We start from the raw sequence: 24,750 nt of genomic DNA, 5'->3' as shown, positions 1-24,750 counted from the left end.
TAAAAACTTTCATTATTTATGATTTGGCCCACATATGTTTTAATCTTTTCATTTTAACTCATTTTACGTGTTTAATTAATCCTAACTATGCCACGTCATCTTCTCTAAATTAAAAAAAATGAAAAATATTTTCAAGGCCATTTTCTTAAATCGAAACTTGGGATGGCCGGGCAGCTAAATTTCTCAACTGCACCTGGTACCCCACTCAATGAAGTAGAAAGACATCAGGCGAAGAGAATTAACGAAATATCAGGGCATAATGTCGTTTATGAAAGGAGATTTGCTAACTAAAACCAGAAGGCTCGTCAAGGGCTTGGCCAAGGCCGAGCCTGTTTGGCTTAAAGCCCTTGACGAGCCTCTTTCTTTCTATTTCTTGATTTAGAAACTATTAATTGCCATCGGTGTACTATTTCATGGATTTTTTTTTTTAAAAATTATTTATACTTGTTATACCTTAATAGCAAGAACTGATCTATCAACGCAACACAATCAAACCAAGAAACACAAGAATACCACAAAAATCAAACACACAGAACAAGCCACAATTTACCGTGGTTCACTTATCCTTTTATGGATAAGCTACATCCACGTTGAGCTCAAGAAAGGTATGAGCTTGCTGCACTTCGATTACCAGAAACCAGTCAAGATTACACAGATTCAACACTCACCAGATCTACCTGTATACAGCAGCACTCAGCCTTACAATATACCCTATGAATATCCCAAACCCGAGAGAACAACACTCTCACCTGAATGATTAAAGCCCCTAATCACTCGACTGATACTCACAATCTGGAATGGAATCTCAACCCTAACACAGAGAAAATAACCGACTCAATATAACCCTAGCCACTGTCGTTCTCTCTCTCTCTCAAGACTGAATGAATCATGCGCTTATATATGGTTTGACTTTGTGAGTGATCCTGGCCGTTCAATCTGAAACGCATCCTGTGGTCTGCATTTGCCCAAATTAATACGCCTAAAACGACGCCGTATTAGTGTTACTTAAACGACGCTGTTTCAGGCTTCCATATTTAACAATACTAAATGAGATTTGGGATTTTGATTTAGTTTATGGTTGATTTTAATGCTCAGGGCTCCTCCTGCAACTTCCCAAGTGGTGACGGGAAAGTTCAGAAGATTAATCTTCCTGAGGATGTTTATGTGTTTACTGTATGTGGTACTTGCAGAGTAGTTGCATGATCTCGAAATTTTAGGATTGTGAAAATTCTAAGGGGTTGTGGTGCATGTATTTACTGCTAGTGGGAATGGATAGCAGAGAGGTGGTATGCTGTTCATATGAGTGACGCTTTTCATGAGCTTTTTTTATTTTTTATTTTGTTTGATTTAGTAGTTTATTTGATTCTTGGGCTCAACTTAGATCAGTTAATCGAGAAGTGATAATTTTTTATGATCCATGGTTTTACAAAATATTGATTCTGTAGCTACCTTATAGAGGTCGGTCAAGGATGAAGTTCATGCGCCAGTTGCTTGTGCATTTAGGTGAAATAAGAGTTTTGCCTTTTTGAATTAGAGGCATTAATGCTCATTAAAAGTTGTTGTCTTACTATGTTATTTTAATATTGTTTTTTTTTTTTTTTTTCGGATAGCCTTTTCCTTTCTTGGTTGTTGAATATCTGTTAGTCTTCTTTGGAAGCTGAGGCTTGCTTTGTTTTCAGAGTGCATTTTATTGATAACTGAACTAATTTATGCTTTATGTTTCTGGTAGGATTTGTGGTTTTGAACCTGTTCCAGCTCGTAAATTTGGTTTGCGGGTGCTCGAGTTGAAGGAGCAGGAGTTAGTGAGGAGGAAGCTATGGCTGTGGCTGATGTATGCTTCCTGCAATTTTCTACTTAAACAGTTCTCTCTTTTTCTCTTTGTCTCCGTTCTAGGTACTGTTAGTGTTTTTTAATTTCAGATGAATTAATGGTTAGAGAAAACGTAAAAAGTCTGTGTTTTGTTTTTCCCCGATTGTTAGCATACAGTTGTTATATCTTTGTAGATGGAATATCGGGCAGGGAAGAAAGCGAAAAAGCAGGCATATGCCCGATTGAAACAAATTGCACGTCTTCAGGGGAAGAGGCCTCCTCCAAACCCATATCCTAGTGCTATTAAGGAGATACAAGCAGAGGAGAGGAAGTATGTTCGTGATCGTTTCTTTAATCCCAGTATACTCAAAATGGTGCAAATGCTGAAAGAGGAGAGGGCAGCAGATTTTGAAGACAGAAGGAGAGGGAGTGGCTGGTAATGTATACTAAATGAGTTTGAAACATAATGCCATTACCTGCTTATGCAGCCTAATTTCTAATAATTATTATCTTCTCAACAACAAGAGATCCCTTCTACAGGCTTCATGTTTAAATCAGCTATAATTCGGAAGTTTTAGACTTGGTTTGTTTGAGAGAAAAAATGTTTCCTGTCCTTTATTCTATTGGATAACTAGAGTACCATTTGTTCTGTTACTTTTCCGAGCTTTTGATCAAATGAATGTGTCCTGGATGTTTAATTTCATGCATATGTACTCATAAATTTTGTGATGCGTTAAAGAGTTCAAAATTAAAAAGGACATTAATCGAATGCTCCTGAGGCCCATACTGCAAGAAACTGAAAAATATTGGAAACACTTTCTATTCATGACAACTGCTAAACTCGTCATTCTCCACTTCAATCTCCTAATTGACATGACAGTTGATCAATTTAGAGAACTTCGTTTCTTCCCTCTGAGGCATGGAGACAAAATAATGTAATTCATATGAAGGTTGATATTTGCCTATTCTTAGCTATTTTTATTCTGCGAATTAACATTTTCTAGTTACAAGTTGGAGAAAAAAATCACATTAGGGTAAGCCTCAATGTTAGGACTCGAGCCTAATTGATCAATTCACCAACACAAACAAACCACAACCAAGATTCAAGATTAAATCACACACACAATCAAGATACGATTTACCGTGGCTCACTTATCATTTTATGGATAAGCTACATCCACGTTAAGCTCAAGAACGGTATGAGCTCGTTGCACTTTCTATTATCAAGAACAGACAAAATTACATAGATTCGACAAACACCAGATCTACACAAATGTAAACTGCAATCAACCTAACAAGATACCCACTAAGTATCCCTAACCCGATAGAACAACACTCTCACCCGAATGATTAATCTCCCTAACCACTCGAACTGATACACAAACAATCTGCAAATAACTCACAACCCTAACTCAGAAATCGCACAAAGAGAAAACCCTAACTGTGTGTGTTACTCGATTCTGCGCAAAAAATGAGTTTATATATGGTTGACTAAGAGATTGATTTTGGCCGTTAGATCTGGAGTGCATCCTGCGGTCTAAAATCATTTAGGTTGTTTAGTCTAAAACGATGTCGTATTCCTTTACCCAAAAACAACGCTGTTTCAGGCTTCCATTTTAACACTCAACAATAACCGCACAATTTTATCCTCCATGAGCGGGAATGCTTTAGTCGATGTTGTAGTTGGGTTCATGATTGAAATTTGAAACCACACTCCTTTCTTCCTTACACTCAGGATTCATGACTGCGATGTATAAAACATTATGTTCAGAATAAAATAAAATAAAATAAATGTTTGCTTTGCCTCGTAGCTGATCAGTTTATGATCTTTGATTGACGAGATTATATGATAATTTTGTTCTACTGATGATATCTGACGTGGTGATTTTTTTTTTTTTTTTAAAGTATAGTAGCTAGTTATTTTTGGACCCATAATTAATTTCTATCAAGAAAGAAAATAGAAATCAAAGCTAATAGCACAAGTCAACTTCAAATATAGGGTTGCTTCATAAACAAAATCATTTGATGAAAAATGAAAATTTATAGGCCATACTTTGGTTGTTGGTAGTGATCCTGTAATTTTTTGGTTCAATAATAACAATTAGATCTGATCAATTGCTAATGGCCAGATGTGGCATGTTGTGTGTGGCTTTTCTACCAAGCTCGGGCCAACGCGAGGATATAGCTCGACCTAGGATAAGCTCGACAACAATGATTAATCAACCCAGCATAAGCTCATAGAGCCGAAGCTCGACCCAACATAAGCTAGTCGCGGACAGTTCAAGGAATCATTCAATCAACCTCCAGATTATTTCAGATTCCAGATATTATGGGAATGACTAGATCAACCGCGATCACTGCGCAATCACAACGCTCAATCATGAAAATATCAGAATTGTGATTCAGATCAATTGTAATCCCCTTAATTTTGCTCCTTTCTTTGTATAAATCTTGTATATAAACCCCCTCAAACAAGGAGGAAGGGGTTACGAATTTCACATAGGAACTATATTGTAAGCTCTCACGGTAAATACAAAAACAGTGGACGTAGGCTTCAAAGTTAACCTCGCCGAACCACTTCAAAACTCTCATTGTCTTTACTTTATTGCATTTTTTTTTTTACATACATTGCTGATTATTCTTAATCACACACACATCAGTTCTGATCCTGGCAAGGTCGATCATATCTCGCTGGTTGGTGCAGATTTATGTATCAACATTTTGGCACTAGAAAGAGGGTCCTCCGCCAATATTTCAAAGATGCTAGAAAACGTTCACTGCGATTTACTTGTCCCAGAACCAAAATGGTGTTCACCAGATCGAGAACTACCACCGGAAATCACAAGAACGTGGAAACCACCCATCAGGAGGTGCAACAGGAGAACGCTGGACGCCGACCACTTGTACTGTCAGCTCAACACGCCGCAAACAACCAGGGGGCAAGGACCTCAAATCCTGAGAATGGCCAACTGATGGAGATGATCAGGACAATGGTTGCACAGATGGTGCAATAGAATGTGGCTGAGCTGAGGAACCAACAACTAATTGCCCGAAACCTTGACTAGCCGCGCTTCGCCAACGCCACCCCAACATGTATGAATTATGCAGGTGGATAGTCTGCTTCATTGCCGTCGAGAGGCGATCAATACCTCTAACCTCACAGCCAGCACTCCATGCATGATTGTGAGTCCCACGAGCAAACAAACCTTGGGAGGCGACCAGAGAAGCAGCCGTTGAGGGAAAGCGAAGGCGACGGACACAACCGAGAACCTCAGTGGTATCCCTAGTGTCAGCGTGTCGATTTTAACCCACACCCAAGACAAGATTGATCTTCACAAGCTCGCGAAGCGAGCCATGTGCGACAATCTGACAATGACCTACATTCTAGTTATGACCGACGTTGCGAACAACGCACTGACGAGCATGATGGCACCTACCAACCCAGCCATCATGACTCAACCTCGCACATCAATGCGTGCATTGGAGGAGCTTCACAAGCAACAGACTTGCAAACTCATTTGCTTGAGGTACAACTTAACAAAGCCAACCAAGGCAACCAAAGTGAAGACTTAGATCGCATGTAAAAGATGCTCGACGATCTAAAAGCTCGCCAAAACAATCTGGTGAAGGAAATAGTAAGTTCCCCCTTTACGGAGGAAGTTCGCCAAGCCTCACTCCCACAAGGGTTCAAGGTGCTAGAGAGCAAGTTCGACGGGAGAGGGGACCCTAGAGATCACCTCAATAACTTTATTGACCTAATGGAGCTACATCAGGTTAGTGATTTAGCAAAATGGCGGTGCTTTGTAGTCACATTAGTCGGAAATGCCAAGAGGTGGTACAAATGGCTTAAGGCAAACTCCATCAACTCCTGGCAACAATTCTCCACACTATACCTATAGCAATTCCAAACGAGGAGACAATTCGCAATGCTCAACTACTTGAGCAACATTCGCTAAGAGCGGGACAAATCATTGACCTCGTATTTAACGAGGTTCCAGAACGAGCAGGCACAAGTTACTAATGCCCCCGAAGAATCCATTCGGACTCTACTGATCGCAAGGATCAGACATAATACAGAGTTGTGGAAAGAGCTCCAAAGTGAAGATCATGTGAGTTTGGCCAAATTCTACCAGATGGCCACAAAGTACCAACAAGTAGAGAGCTCGTTAGCAGTACTAGCCAGAAGCTTGACGCAGGGGGGGTGGGCGGGGACAGATGATAGGATCGCCCTTCGGATATGTGTGGGGGCCAAGACCGCAGCGATAGAGATAGCAACAGATTTCAAAAGAAACAGAGAGTAGATAACCGTGAAGATAGGCAACCTTTCCCGCGGTATACAGAGTACACCCTCCTCACTCAAGACATCACCCACATCTATGAAATATCCCGAGACACAAAGAGGTTGTCTGTTCCAGAAAGAATGAGGGGGGAACCAGGCAGAAGAGATCGGCAGAAATATTGCTGGTACCATAGGGATGTCAGGCACAACACGAATGACTGCCGAGCTCTAAAGGATGCCATCGAGGACTTGATAAGAAGAGGTCATTTGAAAGAATTGTCAAGGTAGAGCCAGCTCGAGAGAATCCTGGCGAGCAAAGTAGCCAGGTCCCGAGTCAGGCACAGACCCCAACTCAACAGGCTCTGCCAAACCCTAATGAGATCTTCATGAATATGATCTACAGAGAACTGGATATAGCAGGAAGCTCGAGACAAGCTCGTGAGTAATACGCTCGAGAGGCTAGAACATACTCGTTTCCCTGAATAATGAGTTACGAATAGAAGCTGCCCATGTAACGCCCACATTGAGGTACGTAACTTAAATTATGCCCTTATACCCTTAGTTGATTTTTATTAAAGTTATTTTGAGAAAATGTGAAGAAAATGCCTTAAAATTTCATTAGGGATAAAATGGTCTTTTCACTCAAAATTAGTTGAAATTGCGGGGAGTGAAAAGAGATAGAATTTCTTGGAGAATGCAATAAAATGAGGGCATTATGGTAATTGACTAAGGGACATAGATGAAATTTTAAAGAAAGTGCAAGGGCAAAATGGGAAACTATATATAAAATTATGTTATATCAAGGATTGAAGAGTGAAACCCTAGCCACTCTTCATCCATTTTCACGCCACCTTCACCTTCATATTCTCTCAATTTCTTCAATTCTTTTTCAAGGGAAATTCATAGATTTTGGGTACTTTTTAGTGGATTTTCAATCCCAAGCATCCTTGGGTAAGATCCTTGCACCAAGAAGTGAGTTTTAATTTTTAAAGTGTTGAATTTTGATGATTTGTGTTCATAGGATTTAAGAGAAAGAGAGTTGGATCAAAGAAGATTTTTTTTTTAAAGTGTTGGAATGCTCACATATAAGGTAAGTAAATCCTACCCTAAGTGTGATTTAAGTAATATTGTGTAGAGAATTTCTTTTATGCATATATATGTTTTATATGAAGAATTGTTGATGGATTTGGTGTTGAATGATGATTATAAATTATCCATGAGAAGTTGTGCTGGTGTATTTGATGTTTGATGAATGTTTGGATGAAATTTGGAAGAATTGGAGTGGAAATTTTGGAGTGTATATTTTGGACAGGTTTGGTGTTAAATATGGAGGGTTTTATTCCCAATTTTTGGTGGCTTAGAAAAGAGATAGAAGTGTAGCCAAATTAGAGTTGCTTTGTGCACACAAGTTGTTTGATGAAATGTCAAAGAGAAGTGTTTGTATGAGTATGATTATGTGTTATATTGAGATGAGTTTGTAAATGGTAGAGAATGACATGTTTGCATTCCACATTACATTATTGCATCTAAACATGTGAATTTAGGAACATGCATACATATTCATAAGAGCATGAAAAAGCACTAAAGAATGTTAAAGAGTAAATAGAAAAAAAATGAGAATATTAAAGAAGTTCAAATCTGAATTTTATTTAAAGAAGTGTAAAAAGATAAAAAGAAGAAAAGGTTGTTCTGATGGGGAACCCGTGAGTGACAAGAAGAATTTTCCCCACATGCACGTCGCCTTTAGTGAGCGACCTAAGAATAAGAAAGAAGAATTGGTATAGTCTGTAAGAGTGCATGTGGATGAGAGCTGTAGCCAAGAAAGAAGAATACACTCGCACGGCCAAGTTTCCAAATCCATGCCTCAACTGAGTTCGATCGGCAAAAGAATAAGAAAGAAAAGAAAAGGATAAGAAAGAAAAGAAAGAATAGAAAGAAAAGAAAGAAAGAAGCACAGAAAAGAAAGAAAAGCAGAATAAGAACAGAAAAGAAAATACACATTTTATGCATTTGTGCATTTGCATCATATATATATATATATATATATGCATAATACCATGCCCATTATCTAAGTAGTGGGAAATTAGAATAGAAAAAGAATAGAGAAAGAACAGAGAGAAAAATAGAGTAAGAGTAGAGAAAGAACAGAGAGAAAAACAGAGTAAGAATAGAGAAGAGTGGGGAAGTGTGAAGTAAGGAAATAAATTCAGAATTTAAGCAATGGAGAGAGAAGGGTAGCATAACAGGCTTACTTACTGAGCAATTAGTGCTTACCCCATTGTTTTCAATGTTTTTGCAAGAAAAGGTGAGATACGGTCACTTGGAACATCACGCAGCAGAAGGGTTGGGCAAAACTATCAGGTTAATATTTTGAAACTTTATTATGTTTTGTAAAGATTTGTGTATAAAGAAAATTAAATATGGGCCCATAATTTTATACTTGTTTATATGTATATATTTTCTTATATATATTTAGTGAGTTTTACTGTTATTTTACGAGTATACTAGCTAGAAAGAGAGTCATTACAGCCCAAGCGGCCCAAACAGGAAAGCGAGGTAGTGGGGTTGACAGTCGACGAGTGCAAAACATCCCCTCGTCATAATCATGATGCGATTGTAATCGCGACCAGGATTGGCAATGCTGTTAGGAAACGATCAAGTTATGGCAGCGGAAAACAAAAATTATTTACAACATAGATCTTTCCTTAGAACCAAGATCAGGGCATAAATTTACAGTTTACACATTAAATAAGAATCTGCATATTTTCAGTTTAAAGTTTAAGAAATCATATGCACGTTTGGAGGCTCCTCCAACTTATCTCTGAAGTATTTTGCTACCGACCCAAGAGTAGGATCGAATCAATGTAGTCCACACGAAAACAACCCCAAGGAACTAAAGAGGGATTTGCTAGATCCTCTTTAGCCTTTAAGAACCAAGAAGAAATCAAGCAAACTTTGATTTCAAGCAAAATGCAAACTGGCGTGGAAGAGAGAATAAAGGGGCTAGAATTTTAGTCTAAATGATTGAATGAAAGAATTTATTTAATTCACAAAGTGTTGTACTTATATAGTGCACACTTTGCCCTATTCCATCATGGAATGGGCTTGGGCATGTCACGACCCTATCTTACCGGAGGCACGACCGGGTGGAGTTCACAGAGCACCAACCCACTCTTCATGACTCTAAGGAATATACCCCCCTAAGGGATTTCTTTCGCCTCCCTCACCACTCAAACCCAAGACCAAGGGGAAAGTACCTAATGAGTCACGCAGAGCGGTATGGTGCTTTGTGATCTCCACCCGGCCGTGCCACAGGTAAGATGTGGACGTGATAGGACACCAACCCAAACACCCTTTGTATCCAAACAGCCCCTTATTAGATATTTTAATTTTAATTATCATTATCTCAATTAAATTCAATTAATATCTATATTAACATTTAACAATAATGATAATTTATTTAAATATATACGAACACATATTTAAACGTAATCTCTCTTATTTAATTTTAATATCAAATTAAATAAAGGTTACGACCTCAGCAAATTTAATTGCACTGTGAGATTACCAAAATATTCTTTTGCCTAAAAAGATGAAAACACCCTTCTTATAAACTGGTTCTTAAATTATCTTCTATGTGTGTGACTCGTAGGCTCTTCATCATACTGGTAGTGTGTAGTATCACGATTAACACCAATTAATCGTCTTACTACACACAGACCAAGATTGACCCCTAGCAAGGCATCATGGCCACCCGATAAATTCGGATTCAGCGAAGCAACTATCTGTCAACGATATGGTTACCGAACAATCCAATCATTTCATCATTCGTTATCTCAATGAGACCGAGGCATAGAAATAGTGTCAACCTCAGTTACTCTCGATATGTATGTATTCAGTTATTGGACCAATGATCTGAATAATAATTTGGACAGAGCAACAACTCAATCCCACTGTGACCATAGCTTTAGTGCCATTGCCATTTATTGAATTGTGTCGTGAGATAACTTCCCCCATACCCGGGAGTGATGAATCCTCTGTTGATCGACCATAGTCTTGATACACTCCTTGATGCAGCCGATCACTACCGTATTGACAACTTTAAATAGAATTACGTTAGGCTAGTGTCAAACTACACCAATCGATGCACAAGGCACTCCAATGATCTCAAGTCTAAGGATCACATGTACCACCATTCGTTAGAGGATTTGTTCCATAGACACTAGGGTTACCATCCATATGGAATCCTCTAGTGGATCAGTTCAGTGAACTTGCCTACAACAAGCACCCATGTGTTGCATCAGGTTGTCACTAAACAACCTTGACAAGTGAGATCAGTCACTGCCTTTCGACAAGGTCGTCCAACACTATGATAGCCTTACCGTATTGTTTGTGTCCTTACTTCAAAACAATACTAGGGCTACGGACATTTCTAGAATGGCTACCATATGTGCTCATAGGGTTCTTACTATCAAGATTTGAAACACTTGATACCCTCGTCACGGTTCTACCATTCTAAGAACATATATCAATACGTACAATGATGATTTACGCGATATAGAATAAAATACCTTTTATTGATCAATGAACATTATTAGAAAGAGTCAATTCTACAATAATTGATTGGCTCTAAGGCATCTACTCTAACAAATGCAAGGGTGTTAAGAGTTATGTTTGACAACGGGAGCAAGACAAACATCATTTTCTTGGGAGCCTTCTGAGAAATGGGATTCACAAAAAGGAACTTACAAGCATGCCCTTCACTGCTTTATAGGTTCACAGGGGAAAACCTGGTTCCCAGAAGTACTATTGACCTTCCCATAACTCTGGGGGCAAAGCCGAAGGTCAGAACTGTGATGTCCAAATTCCTGGTGGTGGACTGCTCGACCACGAAAAATGTCATCCTTGGAAGGCCAATCCTGGATGATTTAAGTGCAGTCACATTGGTACGCTTCCAAGCGATGAGATTTCCAACTTGTGAGGAGTCGCAACTATCAGGAGCTACACCAAGGAATCTCGAGAGTGCTGCAATCGGGCTATAAACGCCGAACAGAAATGGCCGCATCCAAAAACAATGATCATCGCAGAATCCAAGTCGAACCCTGGACCGCTAGAGGACATTATAGATACTCACATCCACAAAGAAGAGCCTACGGCGGGACCAACCGAAGAGCTGCTAGAGATAAGTGTTAGCGAGGAAGATCCAACTCGTGTGTTAAAGATCGGCAGCAGCTTGACCAGAGAGATGGTCAATAGTCTGGTCGGGTTCCTGAAGAAGAACATCAACGTATTCGCATGGGTGCACGTAGATATGGTTGGGATCAACCCCGAGGTGATGTGCCACAGGTTGAACCTCGACCCACAAGCTCGGTCCATAAGATAGAAAAGAAAGGTCATGGACGCAGAGCGCTCTTATGCGCTCAAGGATGAAGTCAACAAACTCTTGGAAATCAACTTTATCAAGGAAGTCAAGTACTCGGACTGGCTTGCCAATCCAGTCCTAGTCAAGAAGTCGAATGGCAGATGGCGGATTTGCGTCGACCTTATGGATTCAAACAAAGCATGTCCAAAAGACAGTTTTCTGCTACCACGGATCGACCAACAAATAGATGCAATAGCAGGAAACACACTGCTTAGCTTTATGTACGAGTACTCAGGATATAACCAGATCCCGATGTACCAGCCCGATAATAGCATACTTCATTTATTATTGACCATGGAATTTATTGTTACAAGGTTATGCCGTTTAGCTTTAAGAACGGAGGGGCGACCTACCAGCGCTTGGTGAACAAGATATTAGCCAACCAAATCGACCATTCCATGGAAGTGTACATCGATGATATGCTCGTCAAATCAAAGGTCATCCAGGGTACTCAAAACCCGAACTTGGGGGCACATGGGCCCAAATGGGAGGGTCCCTTCAGATATCTGAAAAGCTTGCACCAGGGTCCGTTCACCTGGAACGCCTCAATGGCAAAGCAATAATGTGAGAATGGAACATCAAGCACTTGCGAAAGTATTATCAATAAGAAGCTCGGGTTTCACCCGTTCTTATGTTCAGTATTCACTGTAAGGTCATTCACGACCAAACCAAAACACTTGATTAATGAACAAGGTATTCTTCATTATTTATTTCGATTCATTGTTAACATCTTAAGATTGTTAGCGTTTTACTAAATAGCGACCTAAGCGATGATATTCTAAAAACTTGGAGTCAAGAGTCCAAAAAAGGCAGCTTATCTCGAACAAGCCACGCCAAAATCCAACTCATTAAGGGTGAAACATCCCCAAGTCAACGAAGTTAAACCTAAAATTAATTTCAAGGAAAAACAAGTCGAAGGAAATCGGCCCAAAGCCAGCGACCAAATAACTCGAAAAGGACAATAAAGTCTACGATTGAAGTTTATTGTCGCATTAGATTTTCTCGCAAAAATTGGGATTTAAAATCCCAAATCGACGAGGTTAAATTTGGAAAAATCCAAGAAAAAGCACGTCGGGGAAAATCGGCCTTAAGCTAGCAACGAAATCCTAAAAAGGATGAAAAATCTGAAATTGATGCTAAACGTCGCATAAAGATTTTCTCTCAAAAATCTGAAAAGCTTTTAAAGAAGCGAGCTACGCACAACTTGGAGCAAATTCGGATCCCAAAGTTCGACTAGGATAAATTAAATGACTTCGCATAAATATAACAACCATTGCTCGAAAAAGAAATGATGAAAAAGTTTTCTTTCATTAATTGAAGCTTGATTACAAACGGGCAATTATAAAAAAACAAAAAACAAAAAACAAACAAGGAATTCTTCAGGTTGATGGAGGAGATAGAACTTCATCCTCGACCTGTCCAAGAAGGTCGACACCCTGAGGAAGAGATGGTTTGTCAACAGGAAAAGCAGTGACTTCAACTCTAAGATCGGGAACCTCAGTTGGTGGCATCGTGTTTGGGGGAGTTGGATCCTTGACCTGAAGCTGGGGCTCGGCCTCCTTCTCGCCTTATTTGGCCTCTCCTTGGACCTCGCCTTCTCCCTCAGACTTGTCCGAGTAAACATAGATCTCCCCCCGAGCCTCGACCCTCATCCTTTCAACTTCCTTCTAGTAAGCTCAGGGAAGGAAAGAGAAGTCGATTGAAGGATGGGCTTCCCACAATTTTCGGATAAGGAAGACGGATGTTTCCTAGGCCCGAGCAATGATGGCCTTATTCAGTTCATCAACCTACAGCCTAGGCTACCTAGCCTCAGCTTCGGCCTCTTGGCAACCTTCCACCTCCTGGCCTAGGTCAAGTGAAGACTTTTTGGATTTGGCCTCCCAGCTCGCGGCTGCTTTTTGAGCCGAGGATAGCTTAGAGTTCAGTTTTTTGTTAGCACCCCGTTGCTGCGCCAATTTGCTGCTCAGGTGCTTTATTTTTTCCGAACCTTTAGTTGGTTTGAATGTCTTCTTTGTTGGCCCCTTTCAAGGCTCCGTAATGTTGTTCCTGCCAACTGCCTTATGATGCGTTGTTACTAAAACATGCAAATATAGCAAGTGCACTAATCGCACAAAGTAATAAAGTGATGAGTGAGTATCATTCCCACGAGGATTGGTTGCTAAGCACTGAATTTCCTATTTGTTTTCAAGTTGAAGAACCCGAAAATTGTTTGGATTTATGGGAGAGATTAAACTTAACTGAAAGCAAAATTTACTAAGTGTAAAAACTACTAAATTATGAAAGCAAGATTTAACACAAGAGTAATATCAAATAAAGCAAACGGTTAGGGTTTTGACTTTATTAGGATCCTATGGATTAATTCTACAAATTATGCTACTTTTACACTCACATGCACGGATTGTAAATCGAATTCCCTAAGTTGTAAAACATACCTTCTCAGGCTATGAATCCTACTTTTCCCTATTAATCTTCCGCATCCAACAAATTGAAGATTAACAAATCCAAGTTCATTATGCTTATTGAATCCTAGATTGATTTCATTGTTTCTCAAATCTATCTCTAGCATTCAAAATAACAATGGTGATTATCCAAGAAGCTCAACATGATTCATTTCTCAATCTCATCATGTTCAACAAGTAAAATCAATAAAAATCGGAATAATCACACAATCTATGCAATAGAATATAAAAGCAAAATAATCAATTGATTAATCCATAAAAATCCGAATTACATCAACACCCTAACCCAAAATGGGTTAGTTCATAACTAAATTAACACAAACAGCAAGAAAAACAATAAACACAGTAGTCAACATATTGAAATATAGAGAAAAGAGTAGAGATCTCCCCTAGTTGAAGAATCCTCAAAGTTAAAGCTCAAATCTTCTCTCCAAATGTAAAAGCTACTCTAAACCAAACGAAAACCAGACGAACCTCGACCAAAATGGCAAGGTTTTTCTTATATATTTCGCCCAAAAACCTAAAACCTTTCCTAAAATAAAACTGTGCGTTTTGGAGAAAACAAAATTTTGTAGACTTCCCTGCGGTGAAGAAAGAATTTTGCCGTGGCGACGAACTAAAGTGAATCTCGTGCCTAGCTTCTTTCGCTGCGGCAAAGAATAAACTTTGCCGCGGCGAACCTTCTTGGAAAATTATGAATTTACAGAATTGCCCTCCGCTTTCTTCCTTGCTTGAATCTTCGATCTTCGATGCTTTCCCATGGGCATAGTGCTTCACTCCACTTTAGAACTTTCCCAAATTCTGAGATTTGCTTTCTTCTGGGTCCAGAAACTCCAATTCGCTAATTATTTGCTAAAAATGCATGTTTCGGCCTGAAACATAAAATATATAGAATTAAGTAGCAATTCAGGCATAAACAAACTAAGAAGTATCTAGAATCAAGCCAAAAAGTCTAAATAAAATAGTATAATCCTCGGATTATCACCTTAGTGGCAATCGCGGGCTTCTTTACTTTATTGCATTCTTTTTACATACATTGCTGATTATTCTTAATCACGCACACATCAATTCTGATCCCAGTAAAGTCGATCGGATCTTGCTGGTTGGTGCAAATTTTTGTATCAATATGGCAAATCTCCAATTTTTATCTATTGAATTGTCTTAATGCTTTCAGACTTTTTCCCACCCAAATAATGGAGTAAGGACACATACTTCTAAAATATCACTTTCTTATCCAAACGTATATTTGTTAGTTATTTCTATTAAATACAATGATATTTATTATAAAGAAGAAAATATCCTTAACAAAAACTTTATCATCGCAACCCGCAACTCTCACCAATTGTCAACAGACGCCCATTGCTTTTTCGCACGTTTCCCCTCTTTGCGGCCTTTTATGGTTGCATGTGACATCGAAAATTCTCCCTGATGACACCAATCGAACCCTCACCCTCCACTCAACAAAACCCTACTTCCACTCACCCTCCCATCTTGCTGTTTGCCGCCAGTGACTTGCCATTGTCGTCGCAAGACAATCACATTTTGCGACCCCAACCATCTTAAAACAACCAGATTTTTGGCTGCTTCCTAATGCCAAGCAGTGTGCTCACACCCGAGCGCGCATTGCAGCACTACCCTAACACCCAGGCTTGTGTGTAGTGGGAGAAGGTTGGTTGGGGTAAAAAAGTCGAGCAGGTGGGGTGGTGATGTCTAGAAAGGCTTGGATTTTGGTTGATGCAAATGGCCAAGCAGGTGTTGTGCGTCAAGGTGGGGAGGCTGTGGGGAAAGCTTGTGAATGGTGGAAAAACAGCAAAACACAATTTAAAAAAAAAAAAAAAAAAAAAAAATTCTCAATACACACAACAATCTCCTAAAAATTTCCCTGTCAATCGAACTTCACAAACAACAAATTAGGTCGCAAATTGTGAATGTCGCGCAGTGTGAGTGCAGTTCGTGAACGGCAAACAACAACTGAGGACAGCCAATGGGTGGGTGGGTTTTGTTGAGGAGAGGATGGTAGTTCATATGGTGGTGTCAGGGGTAATTTTCACTGGCAAAATCGATTGGAATCTGGCCTTAAAGATGGGTTATCACGTAAAAGAGTAGTGGTCGTTGGCCGTCGATAGGAAGGAGCAACGATGTGGGAATGAAAGGGTGTGGCTGATGTGAGGAATCTGATGGTGGGGTTGGGAGGTCTTGTTGATGCCGGAATCAAACTAGATTTGGCCTAATCCAACGGTCCGTTGGGTGGAGATGGGGTTTTGTTAATTGACAATCATGCCCTTATAAATAAGGGGTTTTTTACCCACCTACCTTTCTTGACAACAAAACTTACCAACGGAATTGTGTGGTATAAGCAGAAAAGTGTCATTAAACCATTATTTGAGTAGAAAAAAGTTGTTTACTCTATATAATATTGCTAGACCATTAATGTGATTTAAGCCTTCAAATACTGCTTCCAAACTTAATGCTACAATGCTTGTGAAGCATGAAATAAATATTCCAGACGAAGGACATTTTCTATACGCACAAATTTATATTCACTGGAATATTTTGTTGCTCAATAATAAACATTATTGAGAAATTTAAATGGAAGGACCAAATGAAAGATTTAAAAAGAAAAGATGGGTATCAATCCAGAGATAATCTCCTTTTCTTTTTGTTTCTTTAATTTGGAACTAAAGAACATTACACTTTAGCTGTTTATGTCTCTAAAGAAGTTAGAAATCCTGATAGTTTGCCAAAAAGAAAAGTCACAACTTATTCTGGTTTCCACACTTTTTAGTTTTTATTAGAATGACTTCCCCTCCAAGCTAGGAAGAGACTATTAGGCCATTATTACTAAATTCTAAACACCTAACCTCAATCTGAAATAACAATTGGACCGTTAATTTCTGATAAATCAAATAAAAGTATGCCATCAAAAATTGTTCCCTTCTTTTTTGCCAGCTCTAAATTGATAACTTTTTGACTTTGGAGTAGTTTATACAACTCCCAACAACAGCCCACTTCTGAATTCTGATAGATAATTCATCAACAAACAGTTTCCTCTCAAAATCTTAATTTGTCACAATTTCGTTGGCCCAAAATCTTAACCCATCACCCCATCCATTCACAGACTCTACAGCCATGGAAGCTACTGCCACTACTGGGATGCCAATCGTTAACTTCCTTGCAACATCCCCACCCCTAACAATAACTGTCCTAACAACCTTATCACCACCATGGCTTTCAAAAAAACTAAATATGCTCGCTCTTTATGCTCTTAATCCCATCTCAAGAGAAAATGTCCTTTCTTTCCTCTCTCGTTGCTCCACCAAACCAGACACCAACACAAACAATGAGACATACCAAAATCAAAACTTTCAACATAACTCATACTCATATACCAACAATAACATGTCACCTCCCATTTCAAATGAAACACAAATACTTCCCTCTTCTTTATCATCATCGGTACCCCCTTCTTCTAGAGGATTAGTGCTCAATCTGGGTCCAAAAAATTCATGGGACAGTGCAGAAATTGGTTCACCAGTGGTTAAAAGGTTTCTCAGTGATGAGGAGGAGAGATGGTTCATGTGGTACCATGGGAATTCTTGTGAAACCCCAGATTCTGATTTTATTGGTTTAGCAATTTCAAGCAATGGAATTCACTGGTAGAGAGGTAAAGGTCTGGTGAAATCAAGTGATGAGGTGGGTTTGGTTATGAATTGTAGTAAAGATTGGTGGGCTTTTGATACTTTAAGCATTAGGCCTAGTGAGGTGGTGATCATGTCCAGTAATAAAGTGAGAGCCTCGAGTGCTGTGTACTGGCTTTATTACACCGGTTTTAGTTCTAAGAAAGTGAAATTCTTAGATGATGATTCTTTGGATTTGAATTTAGAAAATCCAGAAAGGTTTCACATTCGCAATTTGAGTGGTGAAAATGGTAAGATTTTCAAGTCCTTGCCAGGTTTGGCAATAAGCCAGGATGGGAGGCATTGGGCAAGAATTGAAGGGGAGCATCATAGTGGAGCATTGTTTGATGTGGGGTCTAAAAAAGATTGGGATTCACTATTCATTGCTTCACCACAAGTTTTTTTTCATGGAAATGGTGATCTAAGAATGTACTACCATTCATTTGATATGGAAAATGGTGAGTTTGGTATTGGCATTGCAAGGTCTAGAGATGGAATGAAATGGGTGAAGTTGGGGAAGGTAATGGGAAGAGGAAAAAGAGGTGGGTTTTATGAATTTGGGGTAAAAAATGCGTGTGTTGTGAGGAACAAGAAAGATGGGAAGTATGTGATGGCATATGAAGGTGTTGCTGCTGACAGGATAGGGAGTATTGGATTGGCAGTGTCAACGGATGGATTGAAGGGTTGGAGGAGGCTTAAAGATGAGGCAGTTCTTAAGGTTGAAGCTGAAGATGGATGGGATAATGAACGTGTCGGGTCACCTTGTTTAGTGCAAATGGATGGAGATAGTGATGAATGGAGATTGTATTACAGAGGTCATGGAAACGGAGGGAGGACTGGGATTCGTTTGGCAATCTCTGAAGGAAGTGATATTGGAAGGTTTAGAAGATGGAAAGGATTTCGTTTATAGGTAAATGTGTTAGGCTATCTCATTTTCTTTTCCTGTTATAAGTCTAATTTAAATATTGTTTTCAAGTTGGTTGAACATTGTATGCATACTATCTAATGAAAACATTGACAACATCATTGCTGAATGTTCTTGGCTTAAAGAACATCAAAAAATTTCTGAATCAGTTTGTTCTTGGATTTGTGGATACTGGCTTGTAAATTCTCCAAGGAGTAAACTGCTGTAGTTTTGAGTTGCGATTTCGGAATATGCAAATATTAACAGTAAGTGCAGAATGCCTTTCAAATATCAAATCTAAAATGTTTGTTTGCTCCACTTACCCTTTAGCCATGTGCTTTTTTATTTTATCAGTTCACATAAAAAACCTGAATGATTAGATTCGATGCTAGTAGTTGCCATGACACATTATAGTAGATTAAATTAAGGAAGAGGACCTCAACACAGTAGCGTAAGGCCTGATTGCCGGAAATTCCATTTCTTTAATGTTGTATTTTGTTAAATCTTTTGGTCCAAGAAACCATGAAACAAAGAACTGAGTTATATCTTGAAGCCACAAGAAAACTACAGAACATCAATTTTGTCCATCTGAATGCGGTCAAACATGTTCTAAGACAGCAGAGAATAAGCTTAATATGATATAACCAGTGGCCATTGTTTCCAAGTGTTGGGTTGGGNTGTTTTACACCAATTGATGTCCAATTCGATATAAAATTTAGGGGTGGATTCTAACTTTTCCCCATTACCTTCACTCTCATGGTCCACTACTTTTCTTAGGGAGATAGGTGCAAATTACTCTTTACCTATAAGTTTTATCAATAACACTACACAAACATCACTCCCTTACAACATCCCCTTACAACATGACATGGCAGCTGACATGACAGATGCCACCTCATCTGCCACATCAACCATATGTTATGTCACTTCCCTCCAAAAATTAAAAAAATAAAATTTCTTACAATCAGAAATTTCAAATTTTATTTTCACTCAAATTCGAAACCTAAAGTTTTTCCCAGATTTCCTTTCAATTTTTAGAACCCTAGCCACCACATTCCCCAATCTCAGGTGAAACGCAGTTGCCACCACAGCCGCACCAGGTCGACCTCTGCACCAGCTCCATTGGGTATTCATCTGCCAGGTCTACAGAATTTCGACCACCTTGATTGTGTTGACCACTCTGGTTTCCTCCATCACCTTCTCTACTCTTCCATCAACGACCTCCTGAGGTGCAATTCTGGCCTTCTCCCTTTCCTCTCACTGCTCCCTTTCATCCATATGTCCATCATATCCCTTATTTCTCTCTCTGTCTCTGTCTCTTTTATTTTCTTAATTCTGATAGGATTAAGAAAATAAAAGAGACAATAAAAAATGAGTGGCGAAAGACTGCAGCTTCTCAAATTCACAAAGTGGAGAAAGACTTTCTCCCTTTCCTCTCACTGCTGCAGTCTTTCGCCACTCACAGTCTGTCTCTATCTCTTTTATTTTCTTAATTGTGAATTTCAAAATTTGTCCCCACCTAATTTTTTACTGTGAGAAAGACTGCACAAATCAGAATTTGTGCAATCTTTCTCACAGTAAAAAATGAGGTGGGGACAAATTTTGAAATGAATTTGTGCAGTCTTTCTCCACTTTGTGAATTTGAGAAGCTGTAGAAAAGTTGTTGTTTAGGATGGAGCTAATTTGTGCAGTCTTACGCCACTGGATGGAATACAAGAATGACATGCTTATTGATTCGTTTGGAGTTTGGAATGGATGGCAACATGTTCGCGCTTTCCTGTTTTCATTACTCCTTTTTTCAAATTGAACTTCATTCCCTTAAGAGTTTAACGAAATTTATGATATGATAATGCATTTGGACCATTGATATTAATATGCAATTTTATGCTACTTTTTCTTGTGATTTGAATTACTCTTGCAATGAATGAATGGGAGCTAATTGGAGTAAGTTGATGATGGGTACGGTAGATAGCATGCATGCATGTTTGTGACATATAAGAAAACAGGAAAGCACGAACATATTGAGTGAACTATTTTTATTTATTTAGCTAATTATAGGTTTTATTTTTTGAAGTAGATTTTTAGTACTAACAAAATTTTTTATTAACTCTGCCACCACCACCAACGTCAACCACACCACGACCACTCCCAACCACACCACCATTGTAAACTGTCGTCATTTGATCTTCCTCTTCCACCACCACTTTCAAAGATGGAAGAGTGCAGTCAAAAAAATTCAGAGAACTATTTTGCTCAATTCAATGTCGTAGAGGTAATTTAGTCTTTGCAATCTCTTTTTATTCGTTAATATGAATTTAATTTAATTTAATATTATTTATACCCTTTTTTAAGTATGATTATATTCTAATTCTGGTTATTATAATATCAATAAATTAGGATAATCACTTTCAAGAAATAGAAGATACAAGAAACGCAGAAGAGGATTGGGAGCCTAAGCCTGGAATGGTTTTTGATTCATTTCATGAGCTTTTACAATACTACAAAAGCTATGGGAACAAAAGAGGTTTTGAAGCTATTATAAGATCTTCAAGGAAAGGAGATGATGGAGAGTTGAGATATGCAACCTTGGCTTGTTCTTGTAGCGGGAAGTGGAACAGTAACTCTAGAAATGCCTTTAAAATGCATGATCATAACGACCTCCTGCGGTGCAATTGTGGCAAATATTGTCAATTGTCATTGATCATAACCATGAACTTAGTAGTCCTGGAAAAACAAGATATTTTAAAAGCAATCGAATTATACAACCGTATGTGAAAAGGAAGATTGAATTGAATGACAAGGCTGGGATTAGACCAAACAAGAACTTCAATTCCTTGCTAGTTGAAGCTGGTAGTGGTGAGAATTTTCCTTTCCTACAAAAAGATTGTAGAAACTACATTGAAAAAGTTAGGAGGCTACGACTTGGTGTTGGAGATGCTTCTGCAATCCAAAAATATTTTCTGAAAATGCAAAATGAGAATTTAAATTTCTTCTACATAGTGGATTTAGATGAAGATGGTTGATTAAAGAATGTTTTATGGGTGGACGCAAGAAGTAGGGCCACATTTAAAGAATTTGGTGACGTTGTGACATTCGACACTACATATTTGACTAACAAGTATGATATGCTGCTTGGTGCTTTTGTGGGTGGTGATCATCATGGCCATTCGATACTGTTAGGTTGTGGGTTAATATCCAATGAGGACACAGAGACGTTTGTTTGGCTATTTCAATCTTGGCTCGTATGTATGTTGAATTGTGCTCCTAAGGCAATAATCACTGGTCAAGATAAGGCAATGCAAAATGCAATCAAGATTGTGTTCCCTGGCACACGACATAGATGGTGTTTGTGGCATATAATGAAAAAATTGCCCGAAAAGTTAAGAGGTTATAGTCAATATGAATGTATTAAATTTTCTTTGCAAAATGTTGTGTATGATTCATTGACATGTGAGGAGTTTTAAGAACGGTGGAATATGTTCATTGATAAATACAACCTTCATGATAATGGTTGGTTACTCGGATTGTATAATGAAAGATGACGTTGGGTGTCGGCTTTTGTAAAAGACATTTTCTGGGCAGGTATGTCTACTACTCAACGCAGTGAAAGTATGCATGCATTCTTTGATGGATATGTTAATTCAAAAACCACTTTAAAACAGTTTGTGGAGCAATATGAGAATGCATTGTGGGATAAAGTAGAAAAAGAAAGGGAGGCTAATTTTAAATCTTTTAGATCATGGATCCCTTGCATAACAACTTATGCTATTGAGAAACAATTTCAAGATTCGTATACCACTGCGAAATTCAAAGAGTTTCAACGACAGCTAGTGGCTAAGATCTATTGTGATTTATCTTCTTTCAAAGAGACTGATTCCTATATGGAATTTATAATAGAAGAAGATGTTGTGGTTAGAGAGACTCACGGTCGTGTTCCTTTTTTGGTTTGCTTTGATGAAGCAACTTATGACATTCGATGCAATTGTCGATTGTTTGAGTTTAGAGGAATTTATGTCGGCATGCAATTATGGTGTTGATTCGTAGGCAAATTTATAATGTACCAGAAAAGTACATATTAAGGTGGTGGAGTAAAAATATAAACAGATGTCATACCAAGGTTAGGATAAGTTACAATAATTGGAGCACCACCCTTGAAGGACAACGATTTGATCAGATGTGTAATTTATTCTCTACGGTAGCAGATTTGGCATCAAGCAATGAGGATGATTGTAATATGGTGATAGAAATGATCAACGATATGAAGAACAAATTGATGTCGAATGAAAGTATTGGTGGGATTGGTAAAAGACTAAATGTGTCAACTAGTAGTAGAACGAATTGTGAAGGTGTTGATGATACTACTAAAGAAGGGAGCAGTAACATTCTTACTCCACGGGTTGTGCGAAGCAAAGGTCGTCCTCCATTCAAAAGAAAGCAATCAAAGCTTGAACAAATTGTTCGTAAAGTAAAAGAGAAGAAATTGCGAAAGCAATAAATTGATTAAAAAAGCTTGAAGGTGAAAATTTAGTAATTATCAATTTTGTTGACTATTTTATTATTCTTTTTTTCTATTTATTGATAACTAACACAACTTGTGTTATATGATTGTAGGATTGCTGGATTATGGTGGTCTTTGGTGCTGTGTAGTGTTTTTGCTTTGTAGGCAGGATGCATGAGCCTATTTTTTGATGGCTTTTGTTGGCTCCTTTTGTATAGAGTTGATAGGGTCTATTGTGTACAGGAATTGTTTATCCCTCCTTGCCCTTTTCTTTATTGTTTCATTCTCCGTGGGCATATCTATTGTGTATAAGGATTGTTTATCCTTCCTTGCCCTTTTCTTTTTTGTTTCATTCTCCTTGGGTATGCCTAAGGTGATTGCTCTTAAGGGGAGCCCCCTTTGTTGACTATTATTCTTTTATTCCTTATAAAATTACCAGGATTACCAAAACAAAAAAAACAAAAAAAGTTAAGCAATGTATTGGATTTTGTTAAATGTTCAATGTGGATCTTGATTCTTATTTTGTTTTTTTTTTCTTTGATTTGTGATGTTGTAATTATGGGTTTATGGCCTGCAATTGCCTAATCTTTTGGAGTTGACTGATCTTGGATTTTGTTAAATGTTAAATGTTCAAGTATTGATCTTATGGGGTAGGTAAGTTATTTATTATTGTGTAGATGCTTAAGTTGATGTTTCATTATTCTTCATAATTTTGACATTTCGGACAAGACTTTCATGTTCCAACGCCTTTGTACGTGCATTCCTAGGTTTACAAAGTCAGACATTTGGTCAAAGTGGAAATCAAGCCAGATTTTGTCCTTAGTGCTGAGAAAGAACTTGGTATCATTGCTGATCTTCAAGATCGAGTGGCACAAGTCTATGGTGGCCTTGTTTACATGGTATGTGATGTTCATGCATATATGTTCAAATGCTCATAAATCTGATGCATGTCTTTTTATTTATAATCTGATGCATATATGTTCAGTGTTGAGAAGGAATTTTAGTTTTCCAGGTATTTTCCTTTCTATTTATAATCTGATGCATGTTTTTTTTTTTCTGTTTATAATCTTATGCTTGTCTTTTTTTCTATTTATAATCTGATGCTTGTCTTTTTTCTGTTGCAGACTTTCTTAGTTTGCTGGATGGGAAGCTTGGGCAGCTTCTACTACAGCTGCAGAATTTGAGAAGTTGCAATCTTTCTCCAGTTTGTGCAAAATTTGAAAAAAATCAGAATTTGTGCAGTTTTTCTCCACTTTGTGAATTTGAGAAGCTGCAGAAAAGTTGTTTAGGATGTTAGGACGAAGCTTGTTAAATTGGACTTATTGTTTAGGATGTTAGGATGGAACAGGCTGTTTAGAATGAAGCTGGAGAAAAAATCAGTTGTGGAGATATCATGAACTTTTATTTTCTTTCATGTGAATAAATATGGTTTTGCATTTGCACATGATCAGTAATACAATTCACATTTGTTTTTTCTATTTGTTCTTTTTGGTGCCAGAGATAAGCTAGCTCTTCCTCTTGAAACTGTGATGGTAGAAATAATGTATCATCTGCTTTTAGTTAATTGCAAACATTAAAAATCCAGGTTTCTTTTTTTTTTTTTTTTAGGTAAACCTGCTAATTTTATTAAAAAATAAAAGAATTACATCCTAAAAATGGCACTCCCTTTTACACAGGCAAGAACCTTGGACATGCCCAAGGG

General features: G+C 38.3%; 2 protein-coding genes across 2 annotated transcripts; both read left to right on the top strand.

The window, feature by feature from the left end:
* The first annotated feature begins 1,074 nt into the window (after nt 1-1,074).
* Nucleotides 1,075-2,249, top strand: LOC116131712. The gene is made up of 3 exons (XM_031417377.1): nt 1,075-1,180; nt 1,756-1,898; nt 2,004-2,249. Exons 1-3 carry the CDS (start codon nt 1,075-1,077, stop codon nt 2,247-2,249), a joined length of 495 nt encoding a protein of 164 aa, XP_031273237.1.
* A 14,728-nt stretch (nt 2,250-16,977) lies between these two features.
* LOC116131746 lies at nt 16,978-18,813 on the top strand. Its single transcript, XM_031417417.1, is given in 1 exon segment — nt 16,978-18,813. A coding segment is annotated over 1 exon segment (1,458 nt). The 5' UTR covers nt 16,978-17,098; the 3' UTR covers nt 18,557-18,813.
* Nucleotides 18,814-24,750: the final 5,937 nt, after the last annotated feature.

This window comes from Pistacia vera, unplaced genomic scaffold (genome assembly GCF_008641045.1).
Source record: "Pistacia vera cultivar Batoury unplaced genomic scaffold, PisVer_v2 Contig240, whole genome shotgun sequence".
NCBI lineage: Eukaryota > Viridiplantae > Streptophyta > Magnoliopsida > Sapindales > Anacardiaceae > Pistacia > Pistacia vera.
This window is presented reverse-complemented; position numbering and strand designations above follow the sequence as displayed.